At 45.2% G+C, this 24,155-nt stretch overlaps 1 protein-coding gene across 1 annotated transcript in view; it reads left to right on the top strand.

Annotated features, from left to right (window-relative positions):
• Nucleotides 1-1,494, top strand: part of LOC104078597 (double-stranded RNA-specific editase B2-like) — a gene marked incomplete at its 5' end in the record, with an annotated part of 40,559 nt that extends 39,065 nt beyond the window's left edge. The window contains one exon of the mRNA XM_009580288.1: nucleotides 1,318-1,494. Within this exon, the coding sequence (XP_009578583.1) occupies nucleotides 1,318-1,494 (177 nt within the window). The remainder of the gene's footprint in view (nucleotides 1-1,317) is intronic.
• Nucleotides 1,495-24,155: the final 22,661 nt, after the last annotated feature.

The raw sequence follows: 24,155 nt of genomic DNA, 5'->3' as shown, positions 1-24,155 counted from the left end.
CCCCAAAAAGGAGGGATCCTCATGGGAACAAAACCTGGGATGAGTTGGGCGCCGGGACAGGCTATGGCCAGGACTATGGCCGGGAGAGCTGGACTGCACCTGGCTGGCACCGGGGATGGGGTTGGGGTGAGCAGGAGGGAGTAACTCATGACAGAGCAGGGCACTTTGCTTTTGACAAAACGAAGCGTTTGATAATGCCGTCGGTGTCTGCCTCTGGGTAACGAAGGGGCAGCTGGAGGGGAGCCACCACCAGCCAGGCCAGCTTGTGGCCCATTGACGCCCGGGCTGGCAGCATCACCGTCCCTTGCTGCACCCCGCGGTGTGCCAGTGCCACCCGGACCAGAGCAGCTCATTTCAGGCTGTGCATTCGTCTTTTCCTTTAATCTGTCTTTCAGCATCTCTCCTTTTTAGAGAGAAAGAAAACAGTGTTGCTTGCTCTCCAAGGCCAAGTTTTGAGGGTGCTTTTTCCTATAGGGTACTATTTCCCTGGCTTGTAAGTGTTGGACTTTCACCCGTCTGCTTGCTCTAAGGCATTTTCCAGACTTCAGGTTTCTTTCACATAATGTCAAAGCCTCACTGCTGGTTGGGCACTGGTAAGACTTGGGCAGGTCAGAGGAGGTTGTTTATTTAGTCCTTATGCAAAGCGAAGGGTGCTTGCTCCCACGTGTGTGCCCCGGGTGACGAGGGGCATTGGACACGTGTTGCTGTCTCCCGAGGCAGCTCCCGGCGGGCGGCTTCGATGTCCCGGCAGAGCGCTCCGTTTTCCCGCACCAGCACGAATCTTGACGCCTGATTTCTGCCCTGTCCTGGGCAGGTTTCACAGCATCTCTTACGATAACACATTAAAGAGGGAAAAGGGGAGAGTGTGGGAGGGGACCCTCCTTCTTGTGTCTCTTAGCATTACTTGGAAGCACTGAGCTGCTCCGCTTCATGGGCTAAACTGAGCACATTCTTTAAAGATCCCCATAAGGGACTTTTTCTCTTTTTTTCCCTAAAAATCATCTTAATTGAGAAGTAAGTTTTTGCCTTTGTGAAACGTACCGAGATTTGCTACTGCCTATGCCCACTCCAAGGCAAAGCTCTTCACCTGATTTCACAATGGCTCGAAACCATGTCACAGGCATTTATTGCCTCCCTCTTTTTTTGTTTTTAAAGCAAAAGCAAACACACAAAGCACAGTGATAGTTTGTTTGTTGCTTATGAAATGTAGACAGGAAGATTATACAGCTACTGAAGCCTCCTGTTTCTTTTGGCTCATCGGTTGATTTTTTTTATTATATTTTATTTTTTTCTCCTTCTCTGGTTTTTGTTCTGCAGCTGAGCACACGAATACCAAGCCATGGAGACATGCCATCAGTGTACAGCGAGGCAAAGCTGGTGGCTCAGACGTACCAGTCTGTCAAGCAGCAGCTGTTTAAAGCGTTTCAGAAAGCCGGTCTGGGCACCTGGGTGAAGAAACCCCCGGAGCAAGATCAGTTCCTACTAACTGTATAAATCTCTTGACACCTTTGCTACATGACCGGATCAAATCAGCTGGAGAGAAGGGTAGGCAGGATGCGTGAGCTGAGAGAATCGAAGCAGTTTGAGATTTAATAGTAACCTCCATGGGAACATTTGCTTTTAATTCTGTATTGGAAATACGTACATAGAAATGTGTCTGATGCACTGAACTCGACTTTAGAAAACTGCTTTTTCCTGATCCCTTCCCAAGAATGTACCTGCCCAAATTATAATGCCACCCCCACAAAGATTCTGCTTTTCATTGTTTATTGCTGTTGGTTATTACTGATTTGAGGCGTTAGCAGGCCACCTGACTGAGTCAAAATAGAGTTTGTTTCCCCTCACACAATCAGTGCAAGAGTCATCACTGAATAATGGAAAATAGTGAGGAAAGATGGAAGTACCCCAGGCACACGGCGTGACAGCAGGTCTCAGAGCATCCATAATCATCCATGTTTAACCTCTATGCAAAAAACATCCTGTTAGCTGCCTAAATCTGTGAGAAAGAATTTGGACCTCAAAGATATGCAGCATTTTTAAACTCTGTTTTCCAACTGCTGGCTCTGAGCACAAAGCCGGGTGTCAGGATTCGCTTGGTTTTTACACTTACTCCCCCTGATGCCTTGGACAGACCACTTCCCACCAAATCTTCAAATCTGGCCATAAGTTTTGCATGCTGCAAATTTTAATTATCCAGGCCCAGTTCATCACACATGCCCTTTAGACACCAGCCGGGATGCAGATGCTCTTCAAGAGGGTGATTCAACCCTGCACTGCCTGCAGAGGTGCACAGCTCTGCGGGGCTGCCGGCGAAGACCAGTGTGACAATGGAGGCAGCTCTGGAGCTTCAGGTGCCTGCCTAAAATCAGGCAGGCTGGAGCCAGGACCCAGAGCCTCGGATTTCAAAACTTGTGAGGACCCACAACTCTAAATTAAGCGGGTGTGAGCTCAGGATGCTCCATACATCTGGGTTGGGTAGCCACGACTAAGACATCCCAAACTAGAGAGCACATTTGATACTTGGTTCTTTCCTGCCTCAGTTTCTCCATCTGTCAAATGGGGATAATAATACTTACCTGCTTCACATCTAAGGAACTTGGCAGGAACAAAGTGCTCTGGTAATATGCAACGGTGTAAGCCAGATTCTGTCACTCTTGCAGTGAGTTTTACCTCCCCACCTAGTCCAATTGACATAATTGGAGCAGATGCAACCACAAGCTTGGGTAAGGTCTTACTCAATGTAAGAGCTTTCAGATTCTAGCTCTGTGTAAATGCCAAGTATTGTTATTATTATTATCCACGTTCACCTGCAGATTGAAAAGCAGGTGGGGTTTTTCAGTTAGGAGGCGAGTAGCACCCAACAGTTAAATATTTTCTTCATAACCGTGGCTGGGTCTGATATAATCTCATCTTTGAACTATCCCAAATTTCATCAGAATGCAGAAGATACAGTCATGGGAGAACTGAGCTTTGACAGTCCCACTGCAGAACCAACCTTCAAATGCCCTGTATATTTCTTTCAGGTTTTGGTTTTTTAAATGACAGGATTTGCGGGTATATAACTACTGTTTTCTTTTTATTCCTGTGATTCTCTTTAAATCTGTATATAACATGCTGCTACTGATTTGTGATAATTGTCTTGGTATTTTCTCAGAACTGTCAAGCTGAGTTACTTTTCAAACAACACAAGGCTCATATTTTTCCATGTAATTTCCTTTACACGGGAAACTGTTCCTATCAATAAAGATAGATGCTCTTTGTATAGGGTTTATCATGTTTGGAGAGCCATATACAGTAAATACATTGTTTATTGATGCCCACAATAGAATAGCTACAGTATTTTGATGAGATTTTATTTTTAGATTATAAACTACAAGATGTATCTATAGTGTCTTGTATAAAAACAATTGTGATAAACTAGAATTTTTAAATTAGATAAAACAAAGCTCTCCCCTTCCAGAAACCTTTTCAGCAAAATAATACATTCCATATTAACTACCAAAAATATTTTAAAAAAAAATCCTTAGAGTAGAAATAGTTTAAAAAAAAAAAAAAAAAAAAAAAGAGATGTTTCAATAATGGAAGCATTTTGTGGTAACCACTTTGTCAATACTTTGACCACTTTGTCAACTCTTCTGATTAACATTCAGAATATTTTTGGCACCTTCTGGAGCTTCCCAGTACCTCCACATGCTCCCGTCCTCTAACACAGCTGTCACTGGGGCAGACCTCCAGTGTGATCTGGCCAGCAAAGGTGCGCAGAGGGGCAGCAGGCGGGCGGGGGGTCAGGCGCACAACGGGAGGTGCGGGAGAAGCTGTGGGTGGCACTGGCAGTGGTGGTCCCAGGGGCTCTGGCTGCTCCCAGAGAGGGAGAGAAATCACAGGGCAACCAGAGAGGAGGACAAGGTTTCTCATGCGGAGATCCACAGGACAGGGGGAAGCAGTGTCTTCTTTTCCTCTCCAAGTTAGTCTTTATCTAGCACACAAGAGACCTCAAGGCTCCTCCTTACATCTCCCTGCCCTCGTCCATCCTCCTCCAGCCCTGGCATGACGTCAGCTCAACTAGTGCATATAGCTCCCCAGGCTGGTGTTGCAGCTACTGTGATAAAACGCTGTGCCTGGTTATTTTTGAGGACAAAAAAAAAGTGTGGTGGGATGGAATTATCCCTTGCTGCAAGAAATACATAAATGCAATCCTGGATTCAGCTGCCAGAATGAATTTAGTAGTGGGGACCAAACCGAGTCCCCACTGCAAGTGGGCATCAGCTGATCTCACTGAAGGCAATGGAGTTGCACCTGCTTGCACTAGGGTTGAATGTGACCTTAAATGTCTACTTCTCCTCATTACGCGCAGCGATAGAGTGTGATGGGACCACATCCCAGAAGCACACACAACGCAGCATTTCCTGAAGCAAAGGAAAACTTGCTCAGTAGTAATTCTTTAGTGAAGATTCTGTACATAACACGCATGAGTGGATGGCAATACTGTACTAATGGATGTACATTTGTAATATTTGTAAAAAAAAGAAACAAAAAAGACAACAAAAGAAAATAAATCTGAATTTACATATGTGAATTTGCTGCTAAGTTCTGTAAATTGCACTTCAGTGATACCTGATAAGTGAATGTTTCTGTTAAGTGAATAAAATGCCAAGTAAAATTGTTCTTTCACTCTTTGTTGACCATTTTTCACTGTGGCTTAGTAATCAATTTGAATGTGCTCCAAAATGCTAGTATGCATTTTTACACACACCTACTGTAGATCTACAGACAACACATTCTTACTCAGTTTGGATTTGATGCATTGTATTGTATTGAGAGATGGATGTGCCCACTCATGTAGAAGAAGTCATACAGGGACACAGTCTTATCCTGGAAGAAGAGTGAACTAGGTCCATCTCTAATTCGATCCTTCCAGGTTACTCGCAAAGGTCTTTCTTAATAAAAATTAAATACATTATTGCAAACTCATACTTGCTGTATAAAGCTGCTTAAGAAAACTAAAGTAATGAACAGAAGGTCAGTACATCTCTGCAGATTTCTTCTTCACTGGTGGAGTGGCCTTGATTTATTCTTGCTTTAAACTATCAGCATTCAGCTACAGCAGACTAAAGTCACACTGAGCCCAAATGACACCATCCACACAAAGATGAAACATGCATTATTGTATGAGCATCACCTGGTGCCTTGAGATGATTTTCCTGGGCCAGTCCTCATAGAAATCACTGGTGTAACCAAAGCCTCCAAAGCCCTTCAGAAGCACCCACTGTCAAAGTATAAATACACTAACAGTGAAAATTGTCTAGAAAGAGATATCCCTGTCCCATTCCTTGTGAAGATTTGGTTCCAAGATGAAATTAAGCCCCACCAGCTCGCTGGTCCCGCAGCTCTTTGCTTCCTCATGTTGAAGAAGTCGGTGCCGGACCCACACGGACCGTCCCATGGGTTTCATTCCCCAGCATAGCAGGGCAGGGGCTATGCATAGCTTTATTTTCAAGCTAAGAGTTTGCTGCAGTTGCATTTCCTTAGCTTGGGTCTATGTTATTAGGGTTTGTCCCTATGTCCCATTTGAGTGGGATAAGGAGGAGGGGGGAGAAGAAAGCATTTGCAGGGTAAAGTTGTCTATGTGGAAAAAAGTCACTGTGAGCTGACCCGATTCCACCACCCATGGTGGATTTTTGCCTTGAGTAATAAAAGCAACAGATTCTCAGTATTTGTAAATCTCGAAGCGTATTTGCACACATAAATTTTACTGCTTTAACTGGATATAGGTAAAGCAAACCCCATAGTCTCACCCTCACCACAGCCTCGGACACAGCAGTTACTTCCCTACCAGTAAAAGTGGTCACGGCAGTATACCACTGTCCTAAACAGAAAGGAGAGAAGTTACACCAGTAGAAAGGCAGTTTGTGCCACTCTCCACCCTCCAGGTGATGAGCTTATCATTAGTTTGGTGTTAAAAAACGCAAACACCCAAATTCTTAACTGGCAAAAGCCATGCATAACACTAGCTTTCCTTGCAGAGGGGCTCTGGAGGGGATGTGCTGAGACCACCCCAGTGCAGATGTAGGGAACAAGCACAGCTTTGGCCACGAAGGGCAAAGGGTGGAGGTGAGGAGGTCCCGATGGGGGCTTCTCAGCAGCCTGGCAGCCCCTCAGCCCGCTCCTGGGCAGTTTGGCCACGGCTGAGTTCACAGCAGGCAGTTTCCAGCCTGTTTTCTCCTCTAACAGTAGCTGCTACAGCCTGACCATGGCAGACACCGTGACACGATTTGGCTGCCGAAAACAACTACAAAGCAGTCATTAGGGTAAATTGTATGGATGGATTCTGTGTTTAATCTCATTAAGTTTAAAGGCTAAATACCAGAATTGCATTTAAAACTTTACAGGCTTACACCCCAGTGTCATCAGGCACAGTTATTTCTTTTCCAACTGTATATTGGAAAAGCAGCAACATAAAACATGAACAAGCTGATATATTGACTAATAGAGGGCTTCAGAGAAGTGCCTGTTTCCTAAATAAAATAAATAAGTCCTTCTGCTGCAGTTAAACCTTGATAGCCATGCTTGTGTGTTGAAGAATGAAGAGCTTTTTAAGCCTTTTGATTCATTACCATTGTTCTTACTTTCCAGCCCTGAGACCTGATTACTTTGGCTGGTTTAAGCTTGATCATGTGGATACACCAGTTTCACTGGAAATCTGGGTGAAGTCAGAGAAAATCTGAGACTTTTTAAAGGGTAGTGACAGTCTGTTTGGATGCAAAAAAAACCCCAAACCCAGAACAACACAAAGACATACAAGCACATGCACATGTATAGACACGTGTGGTTTCTTAGTACTCCAAGGACTCCTGAATGAATAATGTGGCCTTGGAGAAGGGGAATTAATAATCACTGCTTTTTCAGCAATGAAATAGTTCTGCTCAAATGCTTCATTCAGTCTGGCTCTCCTGGTAATTAAATCCTCTATTAGAGAAGTTTATGTTCTATTTTATCAACTTCCTTTGCAATACAGAATTACTTCCACTAGACCATTAAAGTCCTGTTCCGCCATGGAGAGGAAAAGGTCCTGTTCATCCTCGTCTGGTCCTGAACAGATGCCTTCACAGCCTATGCTGCCATGAAACGATCCAAGCCAGGAGGAGAGAGCTCCTTCCTTTACACCCAAAGTTACCAAAACAACCTCCCCCAAAGAAAAATAAAGTTATGAAGAATGGTACGTACTGTTGAGACTGACCTGTTCCTCTGATAGACTAACTGGTGCCTACGTCTCCTTCTCCTGGGACCTCAAAGTCACGCTCAGGCATTAGCACAGGCTGTACTTCACATATCCACCAAGGAGGTGGTTTAGCTGCAGTACCCTTCCCTCCCAGCATCACCAGCCTAACTACACCCAGCCCTGCCTTCCACAGCATACTCTTTGCTACAGATTGCTTTTATTATTTAATTTGATTTTTACAAGTAAATTAAGGTGTTTACTCATTTAAGAGTGTTAACTCTTAAGTCTATAATAAGATATATTTTTACTCTGAATTCTAAAACAAACTGGTTTTTTCTAAAGCAAATTTCTTGTTCACATCCAAGTCTCAGTGGTAAAAGGAAGCATTTTCAGAAGTAAAAACAGGTGCCAGCATCCCCTTGACACCACAGGCCCCTAAAATCCTGACCATCACACAGAACAGTGGGACTTGGACTCCTAAATCTCAGGTTTCAGTGGGAGATGAGGTGATATTCAAAAGGGACTTGTTAACCTCCCTGTCATTGCCAACACCTAAACGTTGTTGGGTACCAAACCCCTGCTCAGCCTCCGACATTAAATATCTTCTAAAGCCTACACATCTTCTGGGCATGCCTTGTCTTGGCTGCCTGGTGTGTGGACTGGTGCTGATCCCCACCATGCTTTGACCTGTCCAGATTCATGAACTACACCTACACATCCTACTTGTGGTCCTCTCAAAGGCTCTACAAGACCACATCCCAGTGAAACCGGAGGGCCCTTTCTCGTTGAGTAACTCGACAGATACAAACTCCTCATGCTGCCGTCTAAAGGGACAAGCAAGTATCGTAATCACCACAAAGTAAGGCATTCGGGAAGAAAGTTACTGAGAGGCTGTCTTTCACGTTTATATCATTTCACTCTATATGGAAGAAGCTGAATTATTTGTTATTATAATTTAGTAACCTTTTGACATGAGAAAAAAACAAAAAAGACATGATAACATAGTTGGTTTGGGGAAACTTACCTAGGAAAGGAGCAGACCTGATTTTTTGTCTAGGTTTACCCTCTCAAGTGAGGAAGAGACGAGCAAGTGAAGACCCCCAAACCAAGGTCAGACTAGGGGAGCTCCTGCCCTCCAGTCAACTAGTTCACAACACATGAAAAACCTTTGTTCAAGGCCCACCTTCACCTTAACCACTTCATCCACCCAGAGTTTAGGTGTCTGGTTTGAATCCATTTTCTAAGCTTCCTGGATAGAGAAAAGTGACTCCATAAGATGATTCACCCCACTCAGCACAGTGTCTAAAAGCTGTGGAGAACTTGCCCTCTCAAGGGTCTGGCCTCTATCCACTGGTGGGAGAGCGAGTCTGGACTCGCATTCAGAGGACTGTGCATGGGGAGGTGACTCCCAGCCAAAAAGTCTGCAAGCCACAGGACCTTCTGTTTCTCCATTTTAAAAACCAATGACTATTCCTTGTTACAGGGAGCCGGCTTTTGAGTATTAGTACTATTAGGCTGTAAGAAAAGAATACAGTACATATATATGTGAAACAGATCAATCTGCTTTTAAAGTCAAGTGTAAACATCTTCAAATTCTGGAAAGAAGGCGTTCCAGCCATAAATTTTGGTGGCTGACTGAATTAACATATACTGTACATATTTAGAGGTTTAGTGAGGGAGTTTATCCTTAACATAACTTTGCTGCCATTGAAATCATTGAAAGGGTCACTACTGGCAGCAAGTAACAGGATTAGGTCAATACCAAATTCATGTTTTGACTTAAGAGCTAAAAGAACGGATCCCATATGAGCCTTTTTTTTGTGCCAAAACTTTGTTCCTAGCCCTGACACAACCATACTCACTGGAAAACCAAAACCATCCATCATTGCCATCTGAGCTTTTGCATTAGAGTTTCCTTGTGGTGGCTCAGCACTTTCTAGATCTATTTTTTTTCATGTCTGACCCAGTAATTCTTTGAACCTCTAATAAATAGAAATATATTTGAAGAACCTTTCTCATTATTTGAAACATTTGCTGTACAAGTTCAGCTCTGTTTTCTGTGTGTACGGCTTTCCTAAAATGTCCTTTTATCTTCTTTTTTGGTTACTTAAGGGGTGAGGCAAAGATCAGAAGGAGCTAATCTGTCCATCTATTTATCTCATTGCCTATTGGTCTCTCTTGAAGAACTGTAGCAAAAGTGAAGACTCAGTAATTTTGAAAATAACCCTTTTTTCACTCAAGGGGTGATGTGGAGATCGCTCTATCCCAAAAGTGTCAGTTAAATGTACAAAAAGAAAAAAATGGCTCACTACACTATGGAATTGTCCAACTAAGGTAAAACTTTACCCCCCCTTAATGCAAATCTATTGACTACAAAGGACTCAGACTAGTGTAACTGAGCAGAATTCAGTTTGTGAAGGGAACTGGGGGGTTAAGGTGACATAAAAACGGTACATGAAGACACTTCATCATTCCCTCTCCTTGTACCTTCATGGTGCTACTCAATGATTTGCACCACTGAGCACCAAAGCAGGCTGCTAGTGTCTCTAGACAAGGCTGGCTGAAGATTGCCCTGTGAAATGACATTAAACTGGTGAAGCATTTTAGTGCTTATGGGATTGGCCAGCGAGTGCCATACTTTACTCCTGCTGCTAATTTCTCTCCTCTGTTGTCATCCTTCCTCCAGTTTTCATGGGGAAAAGCTCTATTCAGCCATTGCAGGTAAGATTAGACAGACCTTCATGGGAAGATGGGAAGAACACTTTAGCGTGGTCCCCCACATATCACAGCAGTTCAGCACTTCTGTCCCAGGACCGGGTCCATAAAGTCATTTTAAGTTGTAGCTTTTTTTTTCCATAAACATGCTCAGTTTCTGCAGCTGCATCTTTTTCCTTGCCAACTCTTACTACAAATTGCCCTGACAGAAAGCTCCACGATCATGTCCCAAACCAACTGTTTTCAGTGTCACAGTGCCACTGAGGTCAGGTGCTTTTCGGTTCTCCTGCTAGCACTGCCGAGTACCTGCTGCTAATAGAGATGAATGTAAAACACATGGAGAAACAGTAAACCAAACTAAAAATACATCTTAAATGAAGCAGCTCTCTCCATCTTTTACAGGGAGGTTTGCAATACCTGCTGACTTCACTGTTATTGCTATTATTATCACTGGCTGAACAGTTTGACAGTCTTTCCACCCTCTAAGCTGTCTTTTTTACTGCTAGAGGGGTCCTAAGTTGCATGGAGACAAGTTGCTGCAGAGATGCTGGGTGTGGGAATTACTTGGGTTGCCCCATGCTTGTTGTCTTGTGCCTGCAGCAGCTGGAGAGCTGTGCGTGGTCCTTCGCCCTCACCCAGCCCTGCGTCTCGGCTCCCCCCACCTGCAACAGGGTTGTACGAGCCTCCGTCAGAGGTGATTAATGTATTATTGCCACGATGATAAGATAGATCACGCTTATGAGTCATACTGGCCTTTAATATCTGCAAGCCAGAGAAAAGAAAACTGCATTAATTTATATTCATTAAAAGAAATTAACGGACTAGAGCCCTTCAGTCCTTCACATTCTTCTCCCCGAGCACTGGCAGCAGCGGCCTGCACCGGGGAAATGGCAGGAGCTGCCCAGGGAAAGTGAGCAAACAAACCAGCCGCCTCTGGTTCATCGGGGCTGGCCTTTGGTTTGCTTTCCAAAGGAAAAAAACCCTCAGTGTATCCAAGGAGATGCTGTAGCCCACGGGCTGGTAGCTTTGGCATATACATGTTTATGTGTGTGTATGTGTATATATACGTATTTATATATATTTGCTTAAGGACTCTATCCTACATGCTGAACCAGGACATTGGTGTTCAATGGCCTGTCAGCTGGCCAGTGCCTCACTTACCAGAAAAGGCGGGGTACGGGGCTATATGTCCTGCTGTTTAAGCAGTAGGTTTACTTGCATTTAAGCCAGGACTGCCTCTGAGAAAAGCATCGCTCCCTGTGTCGTTCCCTGCTCCGTTTCCCTCTCCCTGCACGACACTGGCACTGGCACCCAGGCAGGTTCCCGGTGTTTTTTTTGCTGAAAACCTGGTCACCTTTCCTTTCTCTTTTTTAGCCTGGGATATTATTTCAGAGTAGGTCCAAGTGCTTGGTCCGGTTCACCGCAGCACCACACATGCACCTGTGCCGACATGGTGCAGAGGGCAAAAAGGAAGGCAGGCGAAGGGACCGCTCTGCACGGTGACAGTGACGCTGCAAATGCAGGTCCCCTTACATCCTTATATCTACCCTCAGACCATCAGCCCTCACCTTCCTGTGAACACACATAACTGAAAAGAGCTTACAAATAACACTGGAGAAGCACACGTGTTCACACGTGAGGTCTCCGTATTTCTCAGAGCTCCTCACTGGAGAAAGTGCTGTTCTCCTTGTGTCGTTGTTTCCCTTCCTTGGAAAAAACTCTTTACATGTCTAAATACTTTGTGCGATAAGAGCACCATTTGCAGAGTAAGAGATGATAACGTATTGGGAGAAGCTGGAAAATCTGCACATCGGAGCCCATCAGCAGCCCGTAAAGCATTCACCTAGAGCGTGGTGCCAGGGGCTGATCACGCTGATGGGGCTTCCTGCTGCCTGTTCTCACTGACATACAACGGAGTGGTTCTTCAGACAGGCACCGTGATATGAGCACCTGCATTTAATACATTTCTGTCACCTGGAGAACTGTGTTTATTCATGGATGTGGCCATTTAATGTATGTTGGCTCTTTTTGAGATTTCCCATCTCTCAGCATCACTCACTGCCTCCTCCCTCCTGCTGCCTTTCACAAAGCTGGAGCAGGCATACACCGCGAGGAAGGACGGGTGGTTTATAATCCAGGAAAAGGCAGGAGACAAAGCAAGGCCTATCCCCAAGTGCGTCTTTCCAGGCTTCAGGAAAGCCACATGAATCTCCCTTTTCCTCCATGTGGACAATTAACACTGAACTGCTGTTGAAGTCTCCTTACGAATGCACTAGGGCTAGAACTGTAAGGGTTAGACTAGCAAACAGAAAACCTTTTTTTCCCACACCTGAAGTCGAGTCAATACCTGTTGTTAATCGATCAAATCAAACCAAAAATCAAGCCAGTCTTCTCTATCTCTGTTTGTGTATATTCCCGAAGGGCATAGCCACACGATGTAGGTTCAGCCAACCTCACCATCTGATGCCCCAAAAAGGGGAGATCGCCTTCTCTGCCTCCCCCCGCCTTCCTTTTCCTACTCCTGCCTGCACCTCCTGCCCTCTCCCTGCCATCCTCCCAGACTGCTTCGAATCACTAAATAGGCAGAAAACTGACACAGCAAAAAATAAGATAAATGTCTTTTAGGCTGGGGAGTTGAAATTGTTTTCCACGGGGTCAGGAGCTGCAGAGCCAAGGGAAGCTGGGAGTGGGGCGGGGGCGGTGGGGAGGGACGGGCATAGGGGCATGGGGGGGAGTGTCTTTCTCCATGGCCATGAGCCGGTAGATCTGCAGCCCATCCTTAAGCACCAGTGGTTTCTGCCTTGTTTCCCCCCATCTTGCAATACTGCACGTTTCTGTCTTTCCTCACCACCACCAAGTGCCCTGGAGCCGTCCCGGGGCACCTCCAGCCCCGTGGGGGAACGGCAGCCTCCTACAAGCCTCGGTCAGCGCAGCGACGCCTCTGCCCTGGCAGCAGCGTCAGGCTCCAGGGAAAGGAGGGAAGTCAGATGAAATACCAGGAATCCCCAGACCCGATAATAAATGACCAACAGTGGCATTTGCAGGCATGCTGGCGAGACGAGGCCAGGCTTTTGGGAATGCTGATCTCCGCGTACAAGACGGTGTGTGAAACACAAGTGACAGGAGGACCGGCCTCGCAGACCTTGCTGCCCCTTCCAGCTCCTCTCCCCTCACCTCCACTGAGTGTGCCGCAGCCTTTCTAGGGCATTTCTTAGGTAAGGTTGAAGATTTTATCCCTAAAAATAGATTTTTATACATAGGCGAGATGTTTATTATTCCTAATAGACCATATTAGCTGTAGCACATCTAATCCATCCCCTGTCCTTACAGAGTAATGAGTGGCACATCATTTTTATGCTGACCCCTTACCGATGGGAAACTGAGGCACAGAGTGCCATGGTGGCCATGGCAAAGTCCCGCAGGTGAGAAGTGCCAGGCCATGCAGCCTTTGGGTGAATGCCTTGCTCCCCCATGAGCCTTCCTGCCCGCCCCAGCATGGAGCCTGGAAGGGGGAAAGGCTCTGCCCCAGTGAGCCAGAGATGGTGTGCAATGCTCCCGTGCAGCGGGAGTACCTTAATTTCTGTAATTGCCCTCAGGAATCGATTGCCTTGGAAAGCTGGGAAATCTTGTTCTCGCAGGACTTTCCACGTAACCTAGACAAAAACCTGTGAGGAGCACAACGCATGTGTCTGACTCGGCCCGGTGGCGAGACCACCCTGGATCATTTGAACTGGTACCTTAAGTCACCTGAGCTGAAGTACCAAAATGTTTCCTTTCAATACAAACCTATCTGTGAAAGATAAAAAGCATGGCAGCTAACCAGAAAGGGTTTAAAATAAAACACATTAAAATACACTATGGAATACTTAAATGTAAAATCTATTAATATGTTATATCATGTTATGGTGTGTAAGTGATAGCCATAGCACATTAGTAATGTATATTATCAACATGTATATACACACACACACATATTTTGTAATACGCACAAATTATAATATACCATGATGCACCACCTGATGTAACTCATATTTTTTGCACATCAAAAAATAAAACTCAAGACCCACAAAGATAAAATTCCATGGAGTTTCTTAGCACTACATAACTATATATATATATATAGTTATTTTCATAGACATATAAGAACAAAAGTTAACTAAGAAATGTCCCAGTTTCTTCCCAGTGGCAGTTCAGCACTTCTGCCACCCTTACACAGGTGAGCTGGGGGGAAGCATCCAAGGTGGTGGTCCACACAAAGCAGGAGGACCTGATTCTCATGGGTGCCTCAGCACTTCCGTGCTCAGCAATGGTTTAAAATTAAGCTTCCAGGTGTATGTCTCTCCCTGCCTGCCAGTAGCTATCTGGCATCCTCCGAGTTTCGCTGCTGGTGTATTTAGGTGCAACATGTATTTTTTCAAAACTTTCTATCCATCAACCATAATGTATAGCTGAAGTGTTTGGCTCCAGTACATTTACATGGTAATCAAATCATTAGCCTGGGGGAGGCATAACACATTAATGACTTCAGAAACATTGGTTAAAATCCAGTCCTGATCAAAGAGACCAAAATTTATTGTCATTCCTCTAATAGCCGTGTGGTAACCAAAATGAAATCAATTTGATGAAGATAATTAGGTTCCCATCTCCATCACCACACGTTCAGTACAATTAGGTGGAATGAGCTTCCCCTGCTAGCAATATGATACTGTTAGCACAGACTAAAATAATTCAACAGCACCAGCCAGGAAACACTTACTGAAACAACTATTTTTTAAATTAGAAACTGCTGGTTCATCAGAATCTGAATACTCCCAGGGGTGTCCACACCACACGCATAGCTCCTGGGCAGAGCTCTTGGGCGGACACTAGCAGAGGTCTGCCCTAGAGCAGAAGGCATCATTTTAGGACCTTGCCTGGGCTGTTGGACATGCACGGTCAGGTCCTGGATCTCCCTCGGGAGCCTCCTCCTGTCCCTGTGGGGCTGTGGAGATGGCACCCACCCCAGGGGCACCGCTGGTCCCTCCCTGCTGAGCCATCACCAGCCATCGCAGTGAGCGGGGTTGGTGGCTTTTCGGTGATCCCGCTTGCTGTGTCCGAGCCAGGTGCAGGAGGATGCTGAGGCGAAGCTCTGCAGGGAGGTTTGGAGGCAGGAAGGTGGCTGCTTCCAGCAGGGATGAGGCTGGGGAGCTGGATCCTCCCCAGGCATTAGCATCTCCCAGCTGGGATGTTTGCAGACTCTACACCCCACGTCTCCGTATGCCAAGCCCTAAGCACCATTATTTTTCTCTCTGAGAGGCATTTGTATCAGTTTGGTGCTGAGCAGGAAAAGCAAATTAAATCTTTGCAGAATGAGAAAACCTTCTTCCAGCTCTGAACTGACTGGGCTCAGCATTCCTCTTTGCATCAGCTTCATAGGCAGAATATATTAGTGCCCTTGCTGATCAAATAATGGGAAACCTGATTTGTTAACATACTCATTAACAAGCAGTCAAAATGCATTTCCAGTTTTCCAAAAAATAAAGTATTCCATTTGTGAATATTCAGCTGATACTCATTTAATTTATTCCAAATATTTTAAAATTTCAACAATTGCATGGATTTTAGCAGAAATGACCCATATCTTTTCAGTGCAGACCTTGAGCTACACAATAACTGTTGCCAGCACTTTGAAACAGAGGTAAAAATTAAGTGACTTAGGGACCTAAAACTGATTTTTGGTCAAAGCTTTTGAAAAATGCTCTCCAAGTTTCATTCCCCATTTTTAATAAACAAGATATTTGGTCCCTGACATTATCCTGCCACTTGGAAATAACAGTCTTTGTATCTCTTCAGATTTGAAAATCCTACACAGTGTCCATATCTTAAAAGTCAACTTTCCAACAGAAAATTATTTATTACAACATTTCTATGCAATTTCTCTCTTCAGATTTTCAAAAAGACCCTTTACAGAGTCGTAGTCCTGTGTGGTGTAGGATATTTGACACAGGTTTTCCAGCAGCATCTACTGATGCCATAGTGAGAAGGATTTTATAGATGCAGGAAAGAGAGGCCCAGAGAAGCTATTTGCCTAAAATTAAAGCTATTTTATGTCCTTTTCTCTTCCAGGTGTGTCCCCCTTTGTTGCACTTGGAGTCCTCCTTAGGCACATTTTGAACAAATGCAACCTATGTCTCTATGTCTGAAATTTCCAGCAGAGCAGGTTTGGCTTCTGCAGAGAGATTTTGAGGTCAAGCTAACAGAAACTGGTGGGAGAGGAAGATGGGGAGAAAGGAAAACAGCAGCACCAGGGCAGACAGGGCAGTGATCCACACCAATCCCACCCAGTGGCAGAGGTGGAAACGCGCCCCACATCTCCCCACCTGCAGGTTGGGACTGTAGGCAGAAGATGATATTGCACCTTGTAGAACTGAACCTCCTAGATCCCTCTCCTGTCCTCGCAAAGGACTATGGATTACTCCTCTTATGATGCGTATACTGAAAAAATTAATATAATAAAAATCCATCTAAAGCTATGAAATACGAAGGCATCATATCTGGCTCAGGAAGGTCCTGCTGCTGGGGGCTGGGACAGCATTCTTGAGAAGTATCACTGCCTGCTTCTCCTGTTCTTACTCTTCTTAGAGAAGAGTTCTCTAAGGGCATCCATTGTCTGTCATCAAAAACAAACAGTGTGATAACTGGAGGGGTGTTGGCCCAATAAAGCCATTCTGTAATGTTTTTACATTAATCTTATGGATCAGGACCAAAGCGGGTATCCCCTGGGGCTTATTCCGGCTTGTTTTGTGGTTCTCATAATATTTTATTAGACCTTGCTAGACCTTGAGGCTGTTGCTTTGAGGTTTTTTCCAGGTGGAGCTACTGGTCTGTGGTGCAAGCAGAAAATAACCTCAACCAGAAGCTGAAGAGCACAGTTTATGTGCAAGGCGCTATGCATATCCATCGTAAGTACATCAGGAACGAAGGCTGTGAAACAATTAGACCCCCAAAAGGTGATAGAAATCTCGAAGAAGAAACTACATGAATTATTCCTGTGCTTAATCTCTGGTATTCTCAGAGGAAATACTATGATGAATAAGCAGAGCAAATGATCAAACTTCTTGTGTAATGAGCCCTGTGTTAATTGCCCCACTGTCCATTGAAACACAAAAGGTACTAATGAAGCACGCACTCTCATCATCCTCAGACTGACTTTCGTTAGGCCTCTGTCTAAAAGTTACGTACCCAGGAGAAACCACGGGGTACAGGAACTCCAGTAAAGGGACGCATCTCTCACCTGGAAGTGAAATGTCCTTCACTGGGATCTGCCTCAAAACGGGCCGTCTCAGCTAAGCTGAACGGTTAGCACACTGTCGGCCAACGGCCAGAAGTACGGAATAATCCCCGGTCCAGGCCGGGGCAGGGGAGCACACCGCCGCACCGCGCGGAAAAGCGCTGCACGGAGCCCCCAGCCCCGCCCCGGCCATCGCTCCCTTACCGCCTCACATGCCACCGATGTTCAGGATTTCACAGCAGCAGGAGGGATAAAGGCTGGAATTTTTCTCTGCTTCAGTGGGACAAGTTGTTATCACTGGAGCTCTGGGAGAGTTTTGGCTGGCTGTCAGGCTGCGGGTTTAGGGGATGCCCTCCCTACTGAGTCAATTAGCTGTAATGCAGACACACACCCCGCCCTGTGAAGCTCACCAGGGTTGCCACAACCAAAGACCAAGGCGGGTGAGGAGCACGTGCCTTCAGAGCAGAGGTTCGGCAGCAGCGTGGTTCTGGCAGTGCTGGGCATTTGCTATTTATTCACCGTGCAGGGGAGGGGAAGGGGTGCGTCTGGAGTTTCTCTGGACCTGCGTGAAGGTTACTTTGATCATCTGAAATGAAGCTCACTCTGACTGAGATTTCCTTAATAAATCAATTGTTATTTTGACACGACACCTCTGATTCTCCAGCCAAATGCCCCAAAACACACAACAAAACCTTTGTACTTTTCCCACATCACTGACTCAAGCTGCAGTGAGAGCTCACAGTGAGGAGGAGGATGCGGAAGGCAGATGTGGCCATCCTGTGCATACACCAGGTTGTGGGATGGATGTACCAAACCCATCCCCTGAACCCACACTGCACTGGAATCGGGTCTGGAGGAGCTGCCTTGAAAGACTCAGCCGTCTGCTGTTAGTTGGCAACAGGCAGTAACAACAGTTATCCTCCCCCCTTCCTCTAAAACACTTTGAGATCCCTAGATGAAAAGGTACTTCAAGTGCAAAGTATTTTTGCTTATAAAGTATTTAAGGCACATCAGTCAGACTTACAGAACTCATTTCAACCAAATGAACAACCTTTGAAAACATTTTACGGACATTATTTCCTCTCCAGCTGAACTTCATCTCTTGAATTTAGTCTTATGTTATGGTCTGATTATTCTCAGAAAGAATTAAATTGGAGAAGGGAAGAAATGAAGGTATTCCCTGGAAATCCTTTCATTTCATTAAAGCCTCTGTTATTGCTTGTGTTGTGTTTGTCCAAACCACTTGTCAAGATTTCATTACCCCAATTTAAAACAGCAGCACTATGTCTAAATGTGGTTATGACTGAAAATGAAGGTACTCTGCAATATTCCCAGAGCACGCTGCTTTTCTGGGCTGGCTTTGAGAAAATAGGTTATAGATAACATACACATTCATCCATCAAATATCACACTACAAAACAGTGCTAATGTGCTAAAAGAGAATTTACAGCCCCAAAACACTAGTGAGTCAGATAGAAGTTACCCTTTTTAAGCCAGGAATGACCAACGCTAATCAGTACAGAATTGATCAAATGCTACTGATCATTAATGGCCAAGAGTGAGCCTGGCCCTTTACAAGATTATTTAGCAGCAGCAACTTCTCCAAAAGAGCTTGTAAAGAAAGACTCCGTAAGAAATCAGACCCAAAATGCACTGGGCCAACAAGCCACACCACCTGCTAGTTGACATTGCTGGGCACAGACCACAAGGGAAAAGGCGGCTTGGGCTTCAAGGGGCTGAGAAAGAAGGGTACAGCCCAGCTTACTACAAGGCAGGAGTGGAGCATCCACAAAAACTGAAATATTTAAGAACAGGTGACAAGCTGTCTGCCCAGAGCCGGCTTTCAGGAGCAGTGGTCTGCATCTTTCCCCTGTGTGACCACTTGCTTGCGATCCACAACAGGGAGGCTCGAGCAAAGCCTGTCACCTTGGGGTGGTGGCCACGGGCTGGGCAGAGCTGTGGTGGCCCCGCACCAGCTCCTGGGTAACGCACATGGAAATACCACACTACAGACTTCATCATGATCTAACTCTGTGCTCTAAGAGAGTCTCATGCCATCGTTGTTATCACTGTATGAGATGCTGCTCAAGATGTTTTGGAACTCAAAAATTGGGAAAAGAACATTTCAGAGAAATGTTTTGAAATGCCCATTAATTTAGCTATAGCAGGTGTCCAGTCTGAAATAAAAACATTGCTGCACATTTTTCAAAATGTACTAGATATGCATACCTGATCTCTGCAGGTCAAGGTTTATATTTCTTTAATAATCACATGCTTCGAGACAAACATTTAACTTAGATTTGACAACACGTACACAAAGTTAAACTACTGCTTGGGATGATGCATGTTTCAGTGTTATTATTCATCTCCAGCAACTATATGTTCTTCGTATCAATCAAAAGCAAAATTCATGACTGCAATTCTACTGTGCCAATGCCGTTCGTCAAGTTTAATTCCCATTCCCCATAATTACTGAACTTGTTATCATTCTTTCTCTGTAGGAACACATCATCTGTATTAACCACTTACTAGAACTGTATATATAATTATTCCAGTTATTTGAAATATACTGAAAATATGTGCCAGCACAAAGGTAACTACTGCGAAATTCTGAACAATATACAGTACCCAGAGCACAGTCAAGTGTTTCATTCCCACCTAGTGACTTAAATATGTAATATGCATACTTCTACGTTTTGTTATAGCTTTTGTTATTGAAATTAGCTGGAGCCTGGTGTTGGTTTCAATAGGAAACGTTCAAATCCCAAATCACCTGAATTGAGCACTGTCCTCCTACAACAGCAGTTTTGGCTGCAAATCAGAAAGTCACCCCTGCTTAACATGTAGTTAAATAGATGCTTGAATGCTGGTCAATGAAATTGCATAGTTTATGGACTCCTGGTGGCAAAAGCATGAGATTTAGAAAAAACTAAGAAATAAAACTCTTGGGGAGCAACGAGGGCCAGCTACACCACAAGGGAAGATGACCCCTGAGCCAGGGCTGAAGGTGAGGATGGCAGGCAGCAATCCCACTGATTAGGGGATCCCACCATCCCTGAGCAAGGAGAGTCAAGCAGCTCTGGTGATGGAAACCGGGGACAGCCACAGCACAGCAATTGCTGGGTAAGTCCGTGGTAATGAGAAAGGTCCATGGTCAAATCAGGAAGACAAGTCTTTGGGTTGGGTCAAGTAAGGATCAAGGGTGAGGGACTGAGCTCAATGCAACTCCTGACCCAATGGGTGCATCGCTTATGGATCAGCTTCTCATAGCTCTTTTTCACACAACTCTTTCTCACAACTTAGCCATTTTCAGAGACACCTCATCTAAAGTTACCTCGGCACCATACCCAAGCCATCCCTGAGGAGCCAGACCATGGGGGTGCAGGAAGAGGCTGCCCACCTATTACACAGCCGTCAGACTGGGCTCCAGCGGTCACGATCACTGTGTCTGTAAACACAGCTGGGGGTGTGGAAGAGCTACACCCACTCTTTTGTATAATAGACTAATGTTCAGAAACGAGCATTTAGAGATGGGCATCCAATGGAGGACACGCACCACATGCCTCCGGCCACCCTCCCCAGGCCCTGCCAGGGCACTCTGATTCCCACCTCCCACACCCAGCTGCAAAGCTGAGTAGTTTCAAACAGCATCAGCCTTATAAAACAAGAGGTCAAAATATCACTCACCCTCAGCACTAATTATTAGCTGTCCTCTTCTCTGCCTGAAACCAGGAGGGGGAACGGCTCGGTCCTGCACAGCACAGGCATTTCTAGCACAGACAAGCTGTGTCACCATTTAAACCCTCGTCCACTCGGTGTCCAGGACAGGCAGGAACGGAGGCTTCATCCTGGAAGGCAACAGAGGTTCATAGATCCCCTCTGGGAACCAGCCATGGCCCCATCTATCGGACTTTAAAAGCGTGACTTTCTGAGGGCTGAAAAGCTATTTATAAGTAACTGCTTATGATCTACTAGCTTACATTTTTCTCTTTCTAGGAGTTTTGCATGATTTGCCAGTTAGAGGAGCACAAAATAGGCCTAATGACTGTATTCCAAGTTTTCTAAGGCATTTCTGAGGTCTGTAATCTATAAATAATATAGCATAGCTTAGGTTAATAGCACAGAGTGGCTGCCACTTAGCCTGGGACTAAGTTGTGATAAACACAGACCCAGCTCACAGAGAAGAAAATAAGTATATGAAGGGCAGAAAAAAGGAAATAATTATAGGTAGATATTTTCCTTTTTTAACCACCTCCCTTACACTAGGAAAACCATGATTCCTATACTTCAGAACTGCCATTTTGCTGATTATATATATTTTGCTATAATGGAAAGAGGTGTAAAAATACGAGAGGCCTTTGAATTTAACTTCGTGATTTTGCAAATGTTTCATAAAGCCCTCCCAGTTACTCCTCACTCGCTGGGAACAACATGCCAGCTTAAAACTTGGTATATATACCTACAGAGCGTATATGGGAATTTATCTCCTATGACGTTTGCCTTCCACAACACACGCTCGGTGTAAGCTGGGCGTAGGTACCTATGGCTGCCATGAGGCCTCCTTTTCGGAGGTGGCTGGAGGGAGCTGAGATGAACTCTGATAACACAGCACTGGCACAACCCCTCACCAGCACGTGCTGTCGGCCCAGGCAAGGTCCCAGGTCCCCAGCGCCAGACCAGAGGCGTCCTGATGCTGGGGGTGGTCTGGGGCACGCAGCGAGCGCCCGGCAGAAAGGCACAGGCAGCAGTGCAGGCTATTTCCCCGATTCCTCCATTGATTATAATGATCGTTTAAAGCAGGGATCGAAGCGAGCTGCAGGCATGGCAGCGAGCGAGGCGGTGGGACTGCTGGTTACGCTCAGCTGCTGCTTCTCTTGCTGCTGGCTGAATGTTTAGGAGTTTATCCTGTTTACGGAATTACAGAGCAAGAACTTGGCAGAGTAGACAGCATGAGACAAAATTGGTCCATAAGTTTACAGGGCAAGGTTTAATGAACTCTTAGAGTCCGTGGAGGGTACCAGTGCCTTAGGTGCTAAACCTGTTTGTTTATTGCTCCACCAGTTCTCTGTTAGTTAGAGTTTATACATGTTTTGGCCAACTAAAACAAGTTTTTTGAGGATTTTTTGTTGTTGTTGTAATTCAGGAGAAGGTTTTTTATTGGGAGATTGATTGGGTACCAAAGGCAGTACTGGAAATATTACTGTATCTGTATTAAAGAAATCGTCTCATAAAGTGCATGATGCTTTCCACCTACACACTGCTTTTACAAGCACAGTTTGGACTACCCAAATATATCTAAGCGTCAGGTTATTTCCTTTCTGAAGGGAAAAATAACAAATTTTTGGCTAGATTGAAAAAGATGTTTGGGTTGACTTCAAACTCCTCATTTCATTTGGGGATCTTTTTGCTGCGTAACTAAAAGAATCAAAGACTGCTTACTTATTTTGAAAAACCAACGTTTTTGAAAAAGCAACGCAACTTTTCAGGGGTAGAAATTACTTGATGCAAACTATGTCGGCCAACCATAACCACAACGTGTAGTTTTGGGTGGCGAAGTATTTCTCAAACAAATATTCCTAAAAAGACAGCAAAGACTTCATGCTGTCCTTGAAATAAATCCTAAATTAGTAACAACAAACACCTTGGAGCTGCTTTCTTCTTTTAGCCAGTAATCTCCCACCTGACAATTAAAAAAAACCCTGAAAAACCTAAGAAGCCAGGTGCTGCTGTGTACTTTGTATAACCATCCTGCCTAGGCAGAGGGCGCGTGCAGGCTGTTTTACCTGTTTGCACATTTATAACTGTAATGGTTCCCATGGTAAAGTGCTTGATCCAAGCCTGTGGCAGCCATAGAGAAAGTCATCAGAGATATTGGAGTCACCACCTCCTGAAGGAGCTTTGGGGTTGTCCCAGCTGTCTCCAGCTGACCCCAGGTGTCCATCTGAGCAAGGCTTTCCCGGTGGAGGGATCTCACCTCACTCCATTATGAACATGTACAGATAATATTTCTTTGAATGAGACTCTTCCCATGTAAGTCAGGATGGTTTTAGCCAACTGCTTTTTGCCTAGAGCCCAGAAGACAGGGGTACATGGTGGGGGGAGAGCCACTATATATTTCTATACAGTAAGGAGTCTTAACTACGCTGGGAGCTTGTAGAAAACATGTCTCTTGAAGGAATTTAAATTTTTAACATGATCTGTTCTCCCTCGACAGAGGATTGCCCTTAGGAAAGCCCTGGGCTAAATAGTACCCCTCTTAGCGAGCCCCGTCCAGCCAGGCGGGGGGAGCCGGAGGTGGGGCCAGCACCGCCCCTGGCCATCACCTGGCAGGTTAAGGCTCCTGCATCTCGGCATCGCAGCCTAGCTGCAGGCACTACCTGTGCATTTCCAGAGGGAACAAGGAGCTCTCCAACAGGTATGACAGGCCATATTGCCAGGTCGGACTGGCACTGCCGCCATGACCCAACATCGGTGAGCAGCGACTGAGCCGGGAGCTCCGAGTCTGGCACTTCCTCGGATTTGCAGCATGGCCCCGAGGAATGCAGTGCCTGCTCCAGACCAGAGTTAGCTTGATGCAAGTAAGGACCAAGACCCCCATATCCAAAATAAAACTACATTCTAGAGACTCTGAGGAGAGAGTTGTGTTCCTGATCTACGAGAAACTAAAGGGTGTAGGAAAGCTAGATTAATCACTTTGCCTGATTAGCTAAAACACTTTACTATTTTTAAATATTTAAAAAACAAGCTTAGATTTTTCTTTTCTATGTGATACAGGTTTTCCACTCTGCTTTTTTCCTGCAGTAAGCATCAGCTCCCTTGCACCTGGGTTGATCTGGACCAGAGAGTCACCTTAGCCCCACATTTTACCAGCCCCTGGTCCCATCACCACCTCTTACTGCCACCACCTTGTCCCACCAGCAGCAGTGGAGGTGCAGCACAAGGCAAGCACCA

Source organism: Fulmarus glacialis, unplaced genomic scaffold, assembly GCF_000690835.1.
Source record: "Fulmarus glacialis isolate BGI_N327 unplaced genomic scaffold, ASM69083v1 scaffold35860, whole genome shotgun sequence".
Taxonomy (NCBI): domain Eukaryota; kingdom Metazoa; phylum Chordata; class Aves; order Procellariiformes; family Procellariidae; genus Fulmarus; species Fulmarus glacialis.
This window is presented reverse-complemented; position numbering and strand designations above follow the sequence as displayed.